The following is a 17,638-nucleotide window of genomic DNA, read 5'->3' as shown; positions in this document are numbered from 1 at the left end:
GGTTGGGCGAGTTGGTTAGTGTTGTAATTTGATCCAACACACCAAAGGATGAAGGATTAAATTCCGCTCCAAAGAGCTTTGTTTTCCTAGCACTTGACCTGAAGGAGTTTCCCTTGGACGGGCGATCAACAAGTGAGAGGAAAATAGAGCGCTTGGGAGAGGAACCAGCAAACGGCAGCCCAAAAAACTAGCAGCAATCATTACATGTGTGCCGAGATCACGAGATTGAGCGAGACAAGCAGGGATTGTAGGGAAATCGGGATTTAGAGGGGCGTGTAACCAACGTTCGATTCAAGTCTAACGGCATCCGAAGCGTACAGGTCTGTTGCAGAAAAGATATTGACTGACAGTTAATTTTGTCAAAAAAATATACTATCAAAAACTTCAAATGTTTAATTTTTTGAAGATATAATTTGTATGATAGACTTCATATTATATTTGTAAAATTGATGACCTATATATAATCTCCAGTTACCAGCTTCGCCGTGCTTAAATTGTCATGTTGTTTACATAGAAGTTGTCAGGGATATGTTTTCTCCCACTTTGTCCTCCGGCTCAAATTTAACATGTTGTTTTTATGTTGATCCTCAGGTATGCTGCGCATAAAGAACCATGCTATTTCTACAGAAGTAATAGGGTACGTTTCAACATGTTTTTCCCCAATGTCAAAGTAAACAGCCTGAATTATCATAATATTTACAGAAAAGTTACGCGCGCGCGTGCCGGCGGGTGGGGGGGGGGGGCGGGGGGTTGAACAATATTTCCTCGGCTAAATTTTTTGAGGCCCGTGGGTACGTAAGTTGTCAGGTATGTGTTGCATAAATTACCATGTTGTTTACAGATAATTTTCGGGGTATGGTACAATTTGTTTTTTCCTGAGTAAATGATTCCATGATGTTTGTACCTATGTTATAATCACAGAAGTTAACGGTAACTTTCACTTAGTCCCTTTCTTAACTCTCTAACTACATCTCGCACAGACACGTCATCGACCACATCAGTAACACCATCCTCACCAGTGTCGAAGCGTCTGCGAATACACGAGTCCTCATGCAGCACCCCTCAAAGGTTCGGGCCTCACGGAGACATCTAACTTTGTCTGCGACATTAATAGAAGCACCTATCTGACTATTCGCTAAAACACCAACAAAACTGACGCACTAATAGAAATCCAAGACAAAAAAACATGCTTTTTTTATGCGAACGTAAAGAAGGTTCAACTGTATTATTTCTATTTGTTAGATAATAACTAAGGTTGGGAGAGTTTGTTAGTCTCGTAATTTGATCCAACAAACCAAAGGGTCAAGGATTAAATTCCCCTACAAAGAGCTTTGTTTTCCTCTCACTGGATCTGAAGAAATTGCCCTCTGGCTGGCCGATCAACAAGTGAGAGGAAAATAGAACGCCTTGGAGAGGAATCGGCAGACGGCGGCCCAAAAACTAGCAGCAATCATTATATGTGTGCTGAGATCACAAGATCGAGCGAGACACGCGGGGATTGTAGGGAAAATCAGGATTTAGTGGGGCGTTTAACCACCGTTCCATTGAAGTCTGATGGCATCCAAAGCGTACAGATCTGTTGCAAAAGAGATACTGTTTGACAGTTAAATTTTTCCCAAAAATTGTACTATCAAAAACTTCAAATGTTTTATTTTTTTTGAAGATATAATTTGTATGATATATACTTCATATTATATTTGCAAAATTGACAACCTAGAAATAATCTCCAGTAACCAAGAAATCCGGCTTTACTTGTCCTAGGTCCGGACAAACGGAGCCTGTGATACTAACTCTGCAACCAACAACTCCGCGACACGATCACATGGCTAGGTGCATATACTAAGAGCACAGGGCTGGTCATAGTGGGGACTGGGGAGTAGCTTAGACTAATAATATGCATATATATTATTAGTCTATGTTACTATCTCTATTATGGATAATAACCTATGTGTAATGTCATGCAATATTTTTTTTGAGATTACGTTATAGAGTCATTTTGTTTTAGTATGTGTGATATTACGGTAAAATATTGTGTTACCATCAACTTATCTTTTCTTGTTAAATATTTGGCTCGTTATCTATATTTTCAGATACGTGTCATGTTACGACTTATGTTACTTTTATTATACTTTCACTGTAGCTAAGTACTTGTAGTTGAACAGAATTAGATCAGTTTTTCCCAACTATAAATATTTAAATACAGAGAGAGTATATAGTCTAAGCAGCATGACCTTGTAAGACCGAGTATGAAGAGAATCTTTTCCTTAGTAAACACTCCCGATGACTTGAGAGCAGAGACGAACCAGCCTAGATGTTGGCCGGCGTGCACAGTTTAACTGATGAGTCCTAGGAGAGTCGAACGTGACCCGATGCGCGGCGATCTTATCAAGGAGTTGAGCTCATTTGATTGGAGCATCGTCTAACGTGCGGCAATTGTCTGGTTCTGCTGGCACTCATGTTAGCACTGCAATCGAGACGAGTATTTTGAGAAGGAACGACAAATGTTCACGCGACAAATCGCACAAGCAAGGAGTGAGTGAAGCAGGGATTGTAGCTATATAAATCCGCTTAGCCCGTCTTAACATGCATCACAAGTATTACAAACGATAGATCACAGCAGCTAGCGGTTCGCTTTTGCTTTGGGTCGAGCCTCCAGTGTCATGGCGCAAAGTAACGGTTCCCTTCATCTTCATTTTGTTTCCTTTGTACAGTAAACGGAGCTTTGTATTTCTCAAAACTCTACCATTTGGACTCATTTTACAATCTATGTTGTCATGCAGGTACTGAAATGGAAGCATGGAAGGTTGAGACCAGCAGAGAGGACTCATCGACCAAAATAGTCACCATCCAAGTCGACTCGTCTCAACCTTATCAACAAGGAAAAGTGGGTGAAACTGGTGAATCTCCTGGCAACACGGCAAAGCTCTGTAAGCATATTCATCCATCTACTCTCACAAATTAAAGGTCTATGTTTGCCCACCCACTTTAACTAAAGTCTACATTTCATCCTTGAGGCGCCACGCACGGCAAAGCTCTGTAAGCATATTCATCCGTGTACTCTCACAAATTAAAGGTCTATGTTTGCCCATCCACTTTAACAAAAGTCTATGTTTCATCCTTGAGTCACCACGGCAAAGCTCTGTAAGCATAAATTCATCCGTCTACTCTCAAGAATTAAAGGCCTATATATGTTTACCCACCCACTTTGACTAAAGTCTACATTTCATCATTGAGGCACCACGGCAAAGCTCTGTAAGCATATTCATGTTTCTACTCTCACAAATTAAAGGTCTATGTTTGCCCACCCACTTTAAGAAAAGTCTACATTTCATCCTTGAAAGGGGCTGCCGGCTGAAATGGCTAGGTCTTTTTACTACCCACATAAGAGGCATGTGGCAGTTTAGTTACCGTTCTTTTAACTTAGTTCCTCATCCTCCTCCTACCATGGACACGAGTCGTATCATCATCTCCTTTTCCAGTGCTGTAATGGTGGGCAGCGGCATGAACACAAAATGACAAGCCCCGGATGATGGTGCCTCCCAATCGTGCAAGCGGGCTGGTAGGGGCATATCATTGCCGTCCATCAGATTGAAGATTGGCAGCATGGTGGCTTCCGATTGGGTTTCAGTTGCAACCAAGACAGACTGTGTGCAGATTCTGAAAGCGCGTTGCATCGTGTGGCTTGTCCATTGAAATGTACACCTCCGTCGTCATATTATCATAAAAAAACAGAAAGAGGGATGAATGACACGATAACTGTCTATCTATCTTTATCTATTATATATTAATATCACAATACAGAAAATATAGAGAAATATGCATGCTAGAAATTCTCACAAAAAGCAAAACATATGGCCCTAGATCTATTTTTTAGAGGTCCTGGATCTGGTTGAGCATCTCTTTACTAGTACATATAAGAACCGTTAGGTTTGTATAGTAATACCTAAAAAGACCATACCCACTAGATCTATATTATCATACCTAAAGATATCCCATCTGATATTCCTTTTTATTTCTCATCAAACGAACAACATCTTCTTGTGGAAATCCTTATATATATCTTCATAGTTGTACCTACACAGATCATAACTTCAGCAGATTATATCCATCAGATCCCAATAACTGTAGTCCCTAGGGTTTCAGACAAACACTAGGGAGCATACGGCAATTAGTGCAGCAAGCAACTAAGTTTGGTCGGCACACTTGTTCACCGAATCAACTACTAACCTTGTAGACAGATCGCTGACAAAAACTTAATCTACAGCATTAGATTTCATAAACAATATTCTGTAATTCCTTTTTCTTATTTATTATCAACATAGTCATATATGTTCATACATGAAATAATAGTTATTTTGCAGTAAAAAGGCGTAAATATGAGGAAAAGTATCTGTATGATAAGAAAATAAAATACTTAACATTTTTTATGCACTAAAATATGATGCACTCACGTTTGTGAGGGATATCATGCTGGTTTTAGAAGAACACTGACACAACATTATGAGAATACAATATTTAAACATGTGTATAATGTGTACACTTGGTTCAGCTTTTTAATTTGCCTAATATTAAAAAACCACCTTTTGTAAATGAAGGGGTCAATATTAAAAAAATAACTCATGCCAATTGTCCCTCATGTTGGTAGCACCGCCATAGCAGTAACGATAGACGATCCGCAATTTGGTTTGTTTTAGGCCTATGCTTCACCTTAGTATCTATCATGCATTTTACGTAGGCAAAAATGATGTTGCATATCCTAATTAAGCATAAGAGATGTGATAGTAGTATCATGTTAAGATATAGTATCTTAGCACATGGATCAAGAAAATCTAATGATTATCATATGCATAATTACATATTCAAATTCTAGAAGTGAAAAAATTAGATGGCACTATGATACTAGTACACCAGACAATTGACAAGTGGAGTTAGCGTATCAAACCTTACGAACACCGCCGACACTGAACAAGCATGCATTCTAGAAGACAGTCACTCGGCCCATGCATGATATAGGCTACCATATCATGGAAGAATTTTTTGATAGAGGCAGGATATATAGCTACCAATAGTTACCATATCACCTTTTCAATGTTTTAACGGTCCAAAGTTCTAAGAAAAATGAAACCAATACGAGAACATCACGCCAATGATGATATAAGATTACAGAGTGATTGTAAAAATAAGGCTTTCTGCACACTCGACAAAACAACAAATAGTTGAGTTCATATATATTTCGCAGGGATCTAAAATGGCTGTCACTTTTTCTGAGAGCACACGAACTCAATATTTCAAATCACTCCATTATTTTTTCAACTATATTTTGAACAGGTCATCAACTATATTTTGCAGGGATCTAAAATAGCTGTCACTTTTTTTGAACAGTTCATCAACTATATTTTTTTCTTGAGGGCACATAAAATAATATATTTGCAATCACTTAGATTATAGTCAAAGTGTTACGCCATTTTTATCATGAATTTTGGGAACTTCTACACCATCAAAACCTTAAACGAGTAAACAACATTAATATATATACATTGCATTTTCCTAGCATATATTGTATTCTTTGTGATAATTAATTATGTCATGCAGATACAAGAGTCTGGAATCTTGACTCAGACTTGGAGGCAGGGAAAAAAATGCTGGCCAAACAAATTGGGACGAACACCATTGTTTCCATCCACAATGCTCCCAAGGTCCGTCAGCAACTCCGTAGCGCCGATGAAGACAGCTACACGCCGCACAGCGTGCCGATCGGCCCTTACCATCGCACTCATCCGTCTCCGTGGATTGTAAAAGAAAAGCTGCGGTATGTCGGCTTCATGCAGAGTCTCTCCGAGAGATACAAGGGAGGTGGCCTTAATGGTCTAGTGGAGGAATTGGAGCCAGAAGCAAGGGAATGGTACGGCGACGGGGTCGCCCACATGACGCCGGAGGAGTTGGCGAGGATGCTGCTGCATGATGGGTGCTACCTGTTGGGTTGGTTGGGGAACTATCCAGACGCCCCTCAAACATCCTGCCACGACCACAACACGGTGTTTCGTGACATCCTTTACCTCATCGAGAACCAGATGCCTTTCTTCGTTCTTGAGAGGATTCACGCCCGCGCCACAGGAGGTTCCCGTTGTCTACTCCGCTACATGGCAACATATATCCAGAGTCTGCTGCAGGCTCAGCTGTACATCAGCGCAGGGAAGCAGAAGTTGATGGAGCAGCCATGCCACCTCCTGCACCTAGTGCATGCATACTTGCGTCAAGCCAATTTGCTGCCGTCTACTGATCCGGAACCGCCGAGGCACACAGGTCGGTGGCGCCGGGCGACGGACTACCGCTTGTGTGCAAACCTGAAGTTCATGCCACGGGACTTCGCGGACGAAGTGACTTCGATCCTTGACGTGCGCCTTGAAGGAGGCACGCTGTGGATCCCTCGCCTGCAAGTCTGTAGAGACACATTGACACTCCTACGTAACCTGATGGCGCTGGAGGAGCAGATGCCCAAGAGGCCTGTCACGGCCTACTGCATCTTCATGTCGCAGGTTGCGTGTACGGTGGAGGACGTCCGGCTCCTGGTTGATGCAAAGATCCTCCAACACTTCGAGGGCAGCGACGACATTGCCGCCCAAGGATTTGCCGACCTCTGCAATGGGGTGGTCATGGACGTCCATAACATCGACAGGAACTATCTCAAGCCCATTTGGCATGACCTGGAGAAGCGCCACAAGAGCCGTCCTCACAACTTTTGGGGCCAACGGTCACAGCGCTTGGCGATCACCTTGGCATTCCTAGTGGTTCTCGTCCTCCTTGCCTGTGTAGTGACGCAAACTTGTTATGTAGTTATCGGCTCTAGGCAAAACCCAAAACATTAGTGCCAGTTTAGTTTCAACACCTTGTTAGAGGATGCAGTACCGGATTTATTTTATGTATTCCTATTTTTTTAGAAAAAAATTCAACAAGAACCCCGCTTTGAATTACCGAAGCCATGAACCGTCCAGAGGTAACATCAATCAACATCCAACAAGAAATACTAGGCCTGTAAGAGATTATTTTTCCTGGTGTTTTTTAAAATGAAATTACAGCTGCTATAAAAATGCCGCGTGTGATTCGGGTCATTGTCGACGTGCGATTTTTTGTATGGCTTTCGTATGTACATGGGTTGTGATGTTGAATGCATTCTAATCATGCGCCCTATAGGTGTGATTGTTGTTCTTATTGTCTTTTGCTTGGATCGACAGGTCACCATTTTTACGTCGGTTCCCGTTTTAGCAGGCCATCTGAGCAGTTCGTTTGTTGTGTAGTCGTCTTCCCGATTAGTCATGCACCGTGTGGAATGGTACAGATCCTTATCTCTTCCTCTCTCCGAGACACAGGTCGAATACCGGTCTCCATCGCGCATATCATCCAACCGCATGCAAATGTTTCCAAAGTCCTGGCTCCAACCATACCCATCCTCTGGGACATCGCTGCGAGTACTTACTTTGGCTATTGAGGATGATGATGGAGTGTGTTTGAAAATTTAATTATAATGCGGTGTTTTGATGGGTCTTTCGCGGTATGGTTATGTGTTATGTGTTAATCAGCCCGTAATTATGTGAGGATTCTGTTTCAGTGTCTGCATGTACTCTTGTCTTGCTAAAATATGACATGTTGACATTTCTTTTTCCTAGGCCGTGTAAGGGTGCACAAGACTTATATGTTTTCATAAGTCGATTGCTCCCGATTTACCTGGAAAATCACTTACCCGATTAAAACGAAGAACCAAATGTAAAAATGAAGACCTCAACCGAATAGAAAGCCTCCTAAACAAGGGGGTATAGTTAACCAAAAGCGTTGAATGAGAGAAATTGTTAATCCGGTCAAAATCTGATCGCCAATTCCAAATTGAAGACCTCAGTTGAATGTGAGGCATTTAAACCTAGTGAGCATATTGTACTTACTAAATATAATATATTTTTTACATGTGTGGGTTATCTAATATATTTTAAATATTATTTTATCTCCTCGTCACTTCATGTATACGCCATGAAAGAATTATAAACGTAATAGAAGACGTCTCTATTATCAGATTTTATTGTCAAAAGTCGGATACAAAAAATCAATTAGTCAACTCCTTATATCTTCCTTTATCCTACTTCCGGTCCGCAAATGTATGATTTCTATTTTTATTGTTGAATCAATTAAATATTAGATCTGATCCGTTATAACTTGGATGCACGAAATCAAAGGTTTCTAATATTTTTTATTTCTAGGATTAATGTGTGGATTTCTAGAGAGTCTATAGTTAGTATAGAAAAAGATATATATAGATTAGGCAGGGGCTGATGCGACTTCTCGAAATGGTTAGATGGCTTTGTTGCCATTCTTATTTTGAAGCACAAACCGTAGAACAATTGTTCAACAATAATTTTCTATTAATTAGGTGTATTATCAACATCATTATCTAACAGTGAGCAAGACCACATATATATGGGATTTATAGCGGAAGGTTTGGTTCACAGCCAATCAATAACCACCTAGGTTCGAGACAATTTTTAACACGTCCTCTAAGCCGTGATGAAGGGAGTAAGTTTTTTTTTTTGAAATTAACAGCTCTAACCTGGCTGGCGACGAAGACTTGGAGGAAGACCGCTGGTCGTCACGGCTTGTGGTGCATAATACTGTACTACTAGAGAGAAAACTAATGCTCAAGGCATTATGCTCAAGACTTGGAGGAAGACCGCTGGTCGTCGCGGCTTGCTGGTCGGTTGGAGCAAGGAATCTACCCTTTGTGCTCGATCGGCTTTTGGCACGAGATAACGTGCGCTTGTGCAGAGGCGTGCATGCTTTTTAGAATGTAGCATGTTAATTTTGTTGTAATCCTCGTCTTTTGCCCCGGCGGCTTCATGTTAATTAATCTTACTAATATCATAAACGCAAAATTGTAATTGTTGTTGTCTTAGGGTAAACTGTAGTTGTTGCCTCGAATAACCACAGTTTACCGAGGACAACTGACTTGTATCGAGTAGTACAAAACATAAAGACATAAATTCTATAAATATTGCCAATTAGTTCATATCAACAAGTGTGAGAATAAGTTTTACAGGAGATGTTATATCTACTCATAAACACAATGAGATAACAAACAATTGGAACCGATGCTCTAGAAATATCGGTATCTGCAGTACCTTATAGCTGATCATTATTGATAACTCTACTTCCTCTTTCCATGTTCTGAGGTGAAGCTGACGCAATTAGTAGTGGAAAATACTTGACATACTTCATCATCCTAATGATAATATGAAAGTTCTATAAATAATATTAGAATTAGCTCATGATACTGGGCACTACGCGAGGTATACAAAACTCGGACAGATAGCATACTGATATTGAAAACAAGACAACAACATTGTGTCTGCAGAGTATAAGTAGAAAACATGGCACTTCACAATTGAAAGATCCAAATAAATATTACAGCTGAAAGAAGGTTCGTGCAAGAAAAGATGATGTGGGTGAGAGCAACATATCACGCAGTTGATACTCGAGCAGGAATAGGATGGATACCTATTTACAACTGGAGTAACTTATCTCAGACGATGATGCAACGGCAGCATTAAGAGAGAACTTGTAATTTGCCTTCAGATTACCGGCCTTCACTAGCGACGTGGGTCGGTCGGTTGATTGAAGCAAGGAATCTATCCTTTGTGGTGGATCAGCTTTTAGCACGACATAACGTGCGCTTGTGCAGAGGCGTGCTTGCTTTATAGTGGAATGTAGCATGTTATTCTTGTCGTAATCCTCGTCTTTTGCCACGGCGGCTGCATGTTAATTAATCGTCGCCTTTTGGCCCACCCGAGGAATGCTGTGTGACAAAGAAGGCACCGAGAGCGAGGGAGATGGCCTTATCGATCCCTACATATCACAAGCTAGGACGCCCCGGGAGCTACCCTCCTTTGTTGGCTTTGGAGTGCCTCACGAGAGCAATGTCGTCAGGTACATATAAGAAGTAAATATATATGCCTTTTGCTAGCTTTTTACCATCTGAAGAAATGTGTTATTTACTATTCCCGAAATACATGGTTTCAAAGCATGCTATCAAGTCTTCGTTCTCGCCTTGTAGGTGAAATTTACATGTTTTAAACTGCAAACTGTATGGTGGTATAGCGTGCCAAACTATCTAACACCTCTTCATATCACAAGGACGTCCGGATAGCTACCATCCTTTGCTGGCTTTGGAGTGCTCCACGAGCACAGTGTCGTCCGGTATGTAAGAAGTAATTATATGTGCATTTACATTTAGCTATCTTTCCCCTATCTGAATAAATGTTCTAATTACTCTTCCCGAAATGTGCAATCTAAGTATATTGTCATGTCTTCTTTGTCGTCTTGTACGTGTAATTTTCATGTTTTTAGAATATTAGAAACTCAAAACTGGACAGTTTGTTTCTATTCAGGTCTCCTTTGACTCAAAAGAGTTTTATAGCTAGGATTTTTGCAGGATTTAGATCCATATTTTTTTCCTACATAGCTTGTTTGATGCATAGGATGGAAATCCTTAGGAAAAATTCCATAGGATTGCTTTGCAGTCTATTTGAATAAAATTTTCCATCAGCACAAGCTTTTTTTTAATCCATTTGTGTGCTTTTGTTGTGTTCCGAAACACTCTTCCATCCAAATTCTTGTTGTTTCCAAATGCCATAAGATACTAGAGGACATGCCACTACAATTATGTATTTTTCCTATTCCAGCGATTCAATATCCTATGAATCGAAGGAGCCCTCAAGGAACCAGATCTATGGATGTTTTGCTAACTTCTAATTACCAGGAAAATATCAACAGATCTAATTGATTCCTTTTCTTTTCTTTTGTTAGTTCCTGTAGATGAAGGATCTAATAAGTGAAAAACAATGCGGCGTGCAACTTTTGAACAAGGCATGGCGTGTCCATTTTTAGTTGGTTGCTGGGGCAAATGTTGGGAACACCCATTACAAAAAAAAATTGAATAACTTACGAACTATGACCTTAAAACCTAAGCCTGTGGTCCTGCAATTGCAATTAACAAAACAAAGATGTTTCATGCAGATTTCGGGAATTAATTTCAAGATCTACAAAATAAAATAGAGCAGAGGGAATTAATTGCACAAACTAAAAAATAACGAGGGTACATCTCTCACATAAGCAAATAATTTGATTTTAGTTTCTCTTCACTTTACCACATAGTAAGTTGAAACCAGCTATTTCACACAGCCGATAAGAGATCAACTAACATATGGGTCCATATGTAAGTTCTTACTACCATGTGGTGGAGGTGAAGAATCATCAGCTAGCCCAGCCGTCCATGCTCTCGCACACATATCGGCTCCCCCCTCCCTGTTGTGCTCCTCTGTTTCTCGGATCTTCTGCGATGCGACTAGAGACCATGATAGCTTTTAGGGCAACCTACATCCCGCTGGACATGTGTGTGCTTCTTCGTGCTAGAACTAATCTCAACATATATATGTAGTTGCATGAGTTTTAAGTTTAGTTTGTAAGTAGTGTTGGAACCGCAGCCCTCCCTCACTCTCGGCTAGAGGTAGAAGAAGACACAAGACACAAGAAATTCCGGGCCGGCGCACGAACGCCCGAATCTTGTTGATCTTTGCAATGTCTACATTGCGGCAATTCCCGTCTTACAAGCTCTGATCACGACTGGTTTATATCGCTGGGCGACACAGCACCCACGTCCACTAAGCTGGCCACTAACACACGCACGCACTCATGCCAACCACACACACACGACCTGGCCGGGCTCTCCACGCACATGATGCACACAACCGCGCGCAACGCGGGCCTGCCCAACAGCTCGCAACGACCAGCACTGAGCTCCAACGGCTTGGCGTGGTTTACGGCTAACAAGTAGTTGGATGTTTAGGTGTAGCCTGTTGTAGTATGGCAAGGTGTGCGTGTGATGTTTATGAAGCCGGGGAGTTTGATCACAGGCATGCAAGGCAAGCTTCCCGTGGAGCCTTGCGATGGGGCGAGCAAGTGACGAAATAAACGTGGGATGTGCTAATGCTAGATGAAAGAATTGGTGAGTCAGTTTAGTGCATGCATTAGTTTCTTAGCTACATTCATGTTGTTTTGGCTGGGTCATGTGGCCGTTGAGTAGAGATTGCACAAGTGCTAAACATGGATGTGCGTGTAGATCAAGCTTTTAAATCTAGGCCGATATGAATGATATTTAGGCCAATATATCAGCTCTGTAGCTCTACCGGTTCAAACGTTGCATATAATTTTGTAAATATAATTTTCACACATATCATTCAATATGGACCGAAATATGGTCGATATTTCGCTCGATATGTCCACTGATATAGACCAATACACAGATGATCAAAATTATCTATTAGAAAGTAGTGAAAATAAGATTATGAATTTACAGCTTCATCCTATTAGCAAACTCACGCATGATGTTTAATACATATGCATATAAAATGTATTTTTTTATATCAATGATTTTGTGAATCTTTCTTAACAGTATTTTAATTAGCAAATTCACAAACTAGGAATCTAAAATTGTTGTCCTAAAAAGCATTGACATCATACATTTTGTTAAAACTAAAACACATGTTTTCAGTAAGAATAATGAAAAATATCAAGATATGTTTCCTTTGATATATCTATATATCGTCCGATATATCACCTGATATCCGACATTCGATATGTCGAAGCCAAACCGATATGAACCTGATATCCGATATATTGAACCTTGGTGCATGAAGTTTTTTTAGGGTAGGGGAGGGAGTGTACATAGTGGGTTGGTGCATGAAGTTAGTGCGGCTAATTAGCGGCCAAGTGTGGCGGCTGGTTACTGTTGCATTTGTTTTGAAAAGGAGGTTAAAAACACCTGACCTGTGTATCAATTGATGCATACACTCACTTATTAATTATTAAACAAAGGTCTTACTAGAATATACATCGAGCCACGCGAAGTCATCACTCACTCCTACAAACTCAATAATATAGAGTGCTCTCACTCCTCAGATCTAAAACCGGTGTTGTGGCCGAGCCATCCAGATAACGTATCGGAACCAAAAATCGATGTAGCAGACATGAAGCATAGACCATATGCACACGTTTTAGAAGCCGTCATCATCATCGAACCGTTGACCCATCCTCATGAGAGACATCTGACCGTCCTTGCTAGTTTGTCATCCGTCGACGCCACCACAGCGCCCAATGGCGCCACCATCCTACGCTCTTCTATCCCAACGCAAAGAATTTGGAAAATATCTCATGTGTAGCACCAGCAGAACAGGTATGACACATCGTAGCACCTGTCGGCAAGACATGACTTGACATCTCCACCGAAGCTCAATGCAAGAATAAGTCGTTCCACCTACTGCCTCTGTCTTCTAGTGCTGCTCCACAAACGACGCTCCCAACGGAGAAATGATACCACAGTGCCACCATGGTCCGATCTGGAAGACCGGATCCTAGGGTTTTCCTCAGAGCAGAATGAGTGGGTCGACAATAGTTACACGACGATGCCTTCATCAAGGTAACGACGCAGAACGTTGCCATAGACCACAGTCGGCTTGGTTTTCAACGGCAACTATGTCTTCCCGACTCGCATCCGAGACTAGATGATGAATCTCGAGGTTCGACCACCCAGCCTCAGTCTGACCACCTCTAACGGAGGGGATTAACGCTACATCCGATCAGAGGGCCACCGCGTCGTTGCCCCCATCATGCCGTGGAGCACTGCACCCGCCTGATGCTGCCTCCTAGATAGGCCGCATCGCATCCGCCATCGCCGGGCATCGGAGAAAAGGGGGCCATTGTCAGCCACCGCGAGGGGCTTTGCCCCATATGCCGGCGGTGAGGGTCTGAGAGGGCCGGAAGGATGGGAGGGGAGGGGGGGCGCACGCCACCGCCCGAGTAACCGGCGGTGGTGGGGTGGTCGGGGGCTCAGGTACGATCTATTTTTGGGACGGACCAAGAAGCATGAGTCGATTTAAGGATTGTAATCAGTTTGGTTATGCTGATGAGAAGTAGAGGGAAAATATAACTAACATGTTCACCAAGAAGCAACGCCTCTCGATAAAGTTAACATGTGGTTCCTGATTGAATGTAGATGTGCGTAAGTGCTGTTCTGATCCCCAGCTCATGCGAGTTCGGGTGAAGAATAAAATCAAAAATCATTTGAAAACAATTTTGAGAAATCAGTTTTTCATATGCCACCCATTGACAATTTTTTTTATTGGTTGCAAAGTTTCATAACACGATGATATTTGTCAAAAATGCGGCAAAAAAAAAACCTATGCTAGCTCTATGCGCCTCACAGCATACATTTTCTATTCTTTTGCCACATTTAGGTCTACTTCTATCCATATAGTTTGTTAAATTCCACATACAAGTAGATATTATACATTGTACCATGACTTTGAATCTTCATATGGTTTACTTGCAAAATTATATATTTTTGTTCAAAATGAATACCTTTCTTATGTCAAAAATCTATGTATTAACTCCATCAGCCAATGGTAATTACATATATTTTCAACAAAAATGTATTTCATATATTTCTCTAGTCGATAAAATAGTCCCTACATAGCGCAAGCTGTTTCATTGTCTTATGAGACAAGTGATCACTAGTGTTATAAGAATCAACCTTGTACTTTGAAACCATCTAAACTACAACCATTAACTGTCATAACCACTCTAATTTCAAACATGCCCTCTCCTCAAACTAGTTATTCATGAATTGGGGCGGTTTTGACTAGTTAACCGCCCAGTCACCTAGTAAAAATTCTGTAACATACAGCTAGTAAAAATTCTGTAATATACACCTAGTAAAAGTGCCAGAAATTCTGTAATATACACCTAGTAAAAATTGATGACTATACACCTAGTAAAAATTGAGCAAAAAGATAAAGTGCCAGAAAAAATATAAAAACATTCTACAAAATAAACACTACCATGCTCACCATTGTGAGAAAGTTTCAATATTTTTCCTAAAACAATTTAAAATTATACGCAAACTACATATTCATCCCCCTTTTTGGTCATTGTTTTGTCTAAAATAAAAGTGTCCGGAAATTTTCAAGCAATTCTGTAATATCAACAGTACCATGGTGATCATTCTGGTAAATCATCAATCCTTTTTTCTAAACATATTAAAAATACCAAGAAAAATAAATGGTTAGCCTATTCTTTGAGCAAAATTTCCAAAAATTGAAGAGAATAATAAATTTTGAAAACATTTTTAAATATTAATACTACCATTCTAATCATACTGGGAAAGTTTCAAACCTTTTTCCAATAAACATTTAGTTGTCTTTTTGCAATCAAGGGCTCTTTTATAGAATGGATATAAAGCATACTGAACGATACACGTCCTTTGCATAGACAAGATTCACACAACCAACAAAATAAATCGTCTGATAAAGAATATAAAAATGAAAAGTTGGCAATAGTAAAGCCATATGAGGCCGATACTATGATTATATTGATGAAGGAGTTGCACCAATCTGGAGATTATGCTACCACCCATCTTGGGTACCACATATTCCAATCGATCGCATACACAGTGCCTAAAACAATGATCGGTACTCCGTTCGGTGCATCGTAAACCGCATACGATGCTATTGCGTACAATGGTAAATAATCTGCATATGAGAAGAGGTTTTTCCATTAAAAACACAATCATTTGTACATAGTCAAAGCGACCATAATAAGACAGACATTGCCACCTATATTAGCTTACTAAATGAATTTGGTGTTACATCAAGTCAGTGACCATATATATTGGCAACATTTGTGGACAGATACAAATTAGAGGTTATTTGCATTGTAAAACGGATAGACTTGCATTGCAAAAAGAGAGTTTGATTATCTCATCATGTGTACAGAAACAAAAACAGAAGTATTGAGATGATGATTAGTATAATTCTGGCATGTTGGTGCAGGAGCCTTTAATCTTGACTCCGACTTGGAGGCAGGGAAAGCGGTGCTGGCCGAAGATGAGTCGCCCTTGCGCAGGTCCAACGGGAAAGTTCGCGAGCAACTCCGTAGCGCCGACGAAGACAGCTACAAGCCGCAGAACGTGCCGATCGGCCCTTACCATCGCAATTGTTCATCTTCATGGATTGAAAAAGAAAAGTTGCGCTATGTCGGCTTCATGCAGTGTCGCTCCGAGAAATGCAACAACGGAGGTGGCCTTAATGGTCTAGTGGAGGAATTGGTGCCCGAAGCAAGGAAATGGTACGGCGACGGGGTCGACCACATGATGCCAGAAGAGTTCGCGAGGATGCTGCTGCATGATGGGTGCTTCCTGATTGCTTGGTTGAGGAGCTATCCGGACGCCCCTCAAACCTGCAACAACCACAACACGGTGTTTCGCGACATCCTTTACCTCGTTGAGAACCAGGTGCCTTTCATTCTTCTAGAGGGCATCAACGGTCGCGCCAAAAGCAGTGGTCTACTCCCGTACATGGCAACATATATCCAGAGTCTTCTGCATGCTCAGCTGTACATCAGCCCAGAGAAGCCGAGGCTGCCGGAGCACCCATCCCACCTGCTACACCTAGTGCACACATACTTCCATCCAACTCCAACCAATGGCAATGGTGAAATTGCAGATCCTCCAAAGCGTCGATGCCAGCTGCTGCACCGAGTCCGCACATACTGCAGCCCACCACCATCTGCTGACCCGCAGCGTGACATGGGCAGAACAGATCCGTACACGGGTCGGTGGCGTCGGGCAACGGAGTACTGCATGCACGCCAACGTGCAGTTCAGGTGCCGGGACTTCGCGGCTAATGTGACTTGCATCCTCGACGTGCGCCTTCAAGGAGGCACGCTGGACATCCCCTGCCTGCATGTCGGCAGCGGGACGTGGACGCTCCTTCGTAACCTGATGGCTCTGGAGGAGCAGATGCCCAAGAGGCCCGTCACAGCCTACTGCATCTTCATGTCGCAGGTGGCGTGTACGGTGGAGGACGTCCGGCTGCTGGTCGAGGCAAAGATCATCCAACACTGGCAGGGCAGCGACAAGATTGCCGCCCAAGGCTTTGCCAACCTCTGCAACGGGGTGGCCATGGACGTCCATGACAAAAACAAGAACTACCTCAAGCCCATCTGGCACAACCTGGAAAAATTATGCGACAGCAAGGCGCGCAACTTCAAGGGATCGTTCCGCCAAAAGTACTGCAGCACTACATTGCAACAAGTCGTATTCGGTGTTACAGCCTTCCTCGCCTTGTGTCAGTTGCTGCAATCCATCTATGCACCCATCGCCTATCATTTTCCCAAACACTAGCTACCTGTTGATGTACTGTACTACTTTCATCTCTTTTTTCTATCATATCAGCTGACTTGATGATCTTAAGCACGTGACAGTGTCGCGCCGTGCGATTTGTTAGTTATGACAATATCCGATGATGTTTTCTTATCATTGTTTCTCTTAGATATCATGATTGTGAATCTTTTCAATATCCGATGATGTTTTCTTATACACTACCACTCGGATTTTTGAACAATAAGAAATTCAGCTAGCATCCCAAGGTACACGGACATCATTATCAGTTTGCCATGTCTTTTTCCTTTTAAAAATGAAGAGCAATAAAATTATATTCCGAGAGCATCATACACATACATGACGCAAGCGGAACTCCTTCAGAGT

The 17,638-nt window shown here is 41.6% G+C and overlaps 2 protein-coding genes across 3 annotated transcripts; both read left to right on the top strand.

Moving 5' to 3' along the window:
- The first annotated feature begins 5,624 nt into the window (after positions 1–5,624).
- On the top strand, positions 5,625–7,827 carry LOC123403531. The gene has a single exon (XM_045097465.1). The coding sequence runs from the start codon at positions 5,640–5,642 to the stop codon at positions 6,864–6,866; it is 1,227 nt and encodes a 408-aa protein (XP_044953400.1). The 5' UTR covers positions 5,625–5,639; the 3' UTR covers positions 6,867–7,827.
- Positions 7,828–9,858: 2,031 nt separating this feature from the next.
- LOC123403517 lies at positions 9,859–17,419 on the top strand. 2 transcript variants are annotated; one of them, XM_045097452.1, is made up of 3 exons: positions 9,859–9,966; positions 10,174–10,236; positions 15,924–17,419. In XM_045097452.1, the coding sequence occupies exons 1-3, from the start codon at positions 9,870–9,872 to the stop codon at positions 17,273–17,275; spliced, it is 1,512 nt and encodes a 503-aa protein (XP_044953387.1). In that variant the 5' UTR covers positions 9,859–9,869; the 3' UTR covers positions 17,276–17,419. The 2 variants fall into 2 exon arrangements, 1 of the variants encoding a protein (XP_044953387.1); XR_006611488.1 differs by having other exon boundaries at positions 9,873–9,966; positions 10,094–10,236; positions 15,924–15,959.
- Positions 17,420–17,638: the final 219 nt, after the last annotated feature.

Source organism: Hordeum vulgare, chromosome 1H (genome assembly GCF_904849725.1).
Source record: "Hordeum vulgare subsp. vulgare chromosome 1H, MorexV3_pseudomolecules_assembly, whole genome shotgun sequence".
NCBI lineage: Eukaryota > Viridiplantae > Streptophyta > Magnoliopsida > Poales > Poaceae > Hordeum > Hordeum vulgare.
This window is presented reverse-complemented; position numbering and strand designations above follow the sequence as displayed.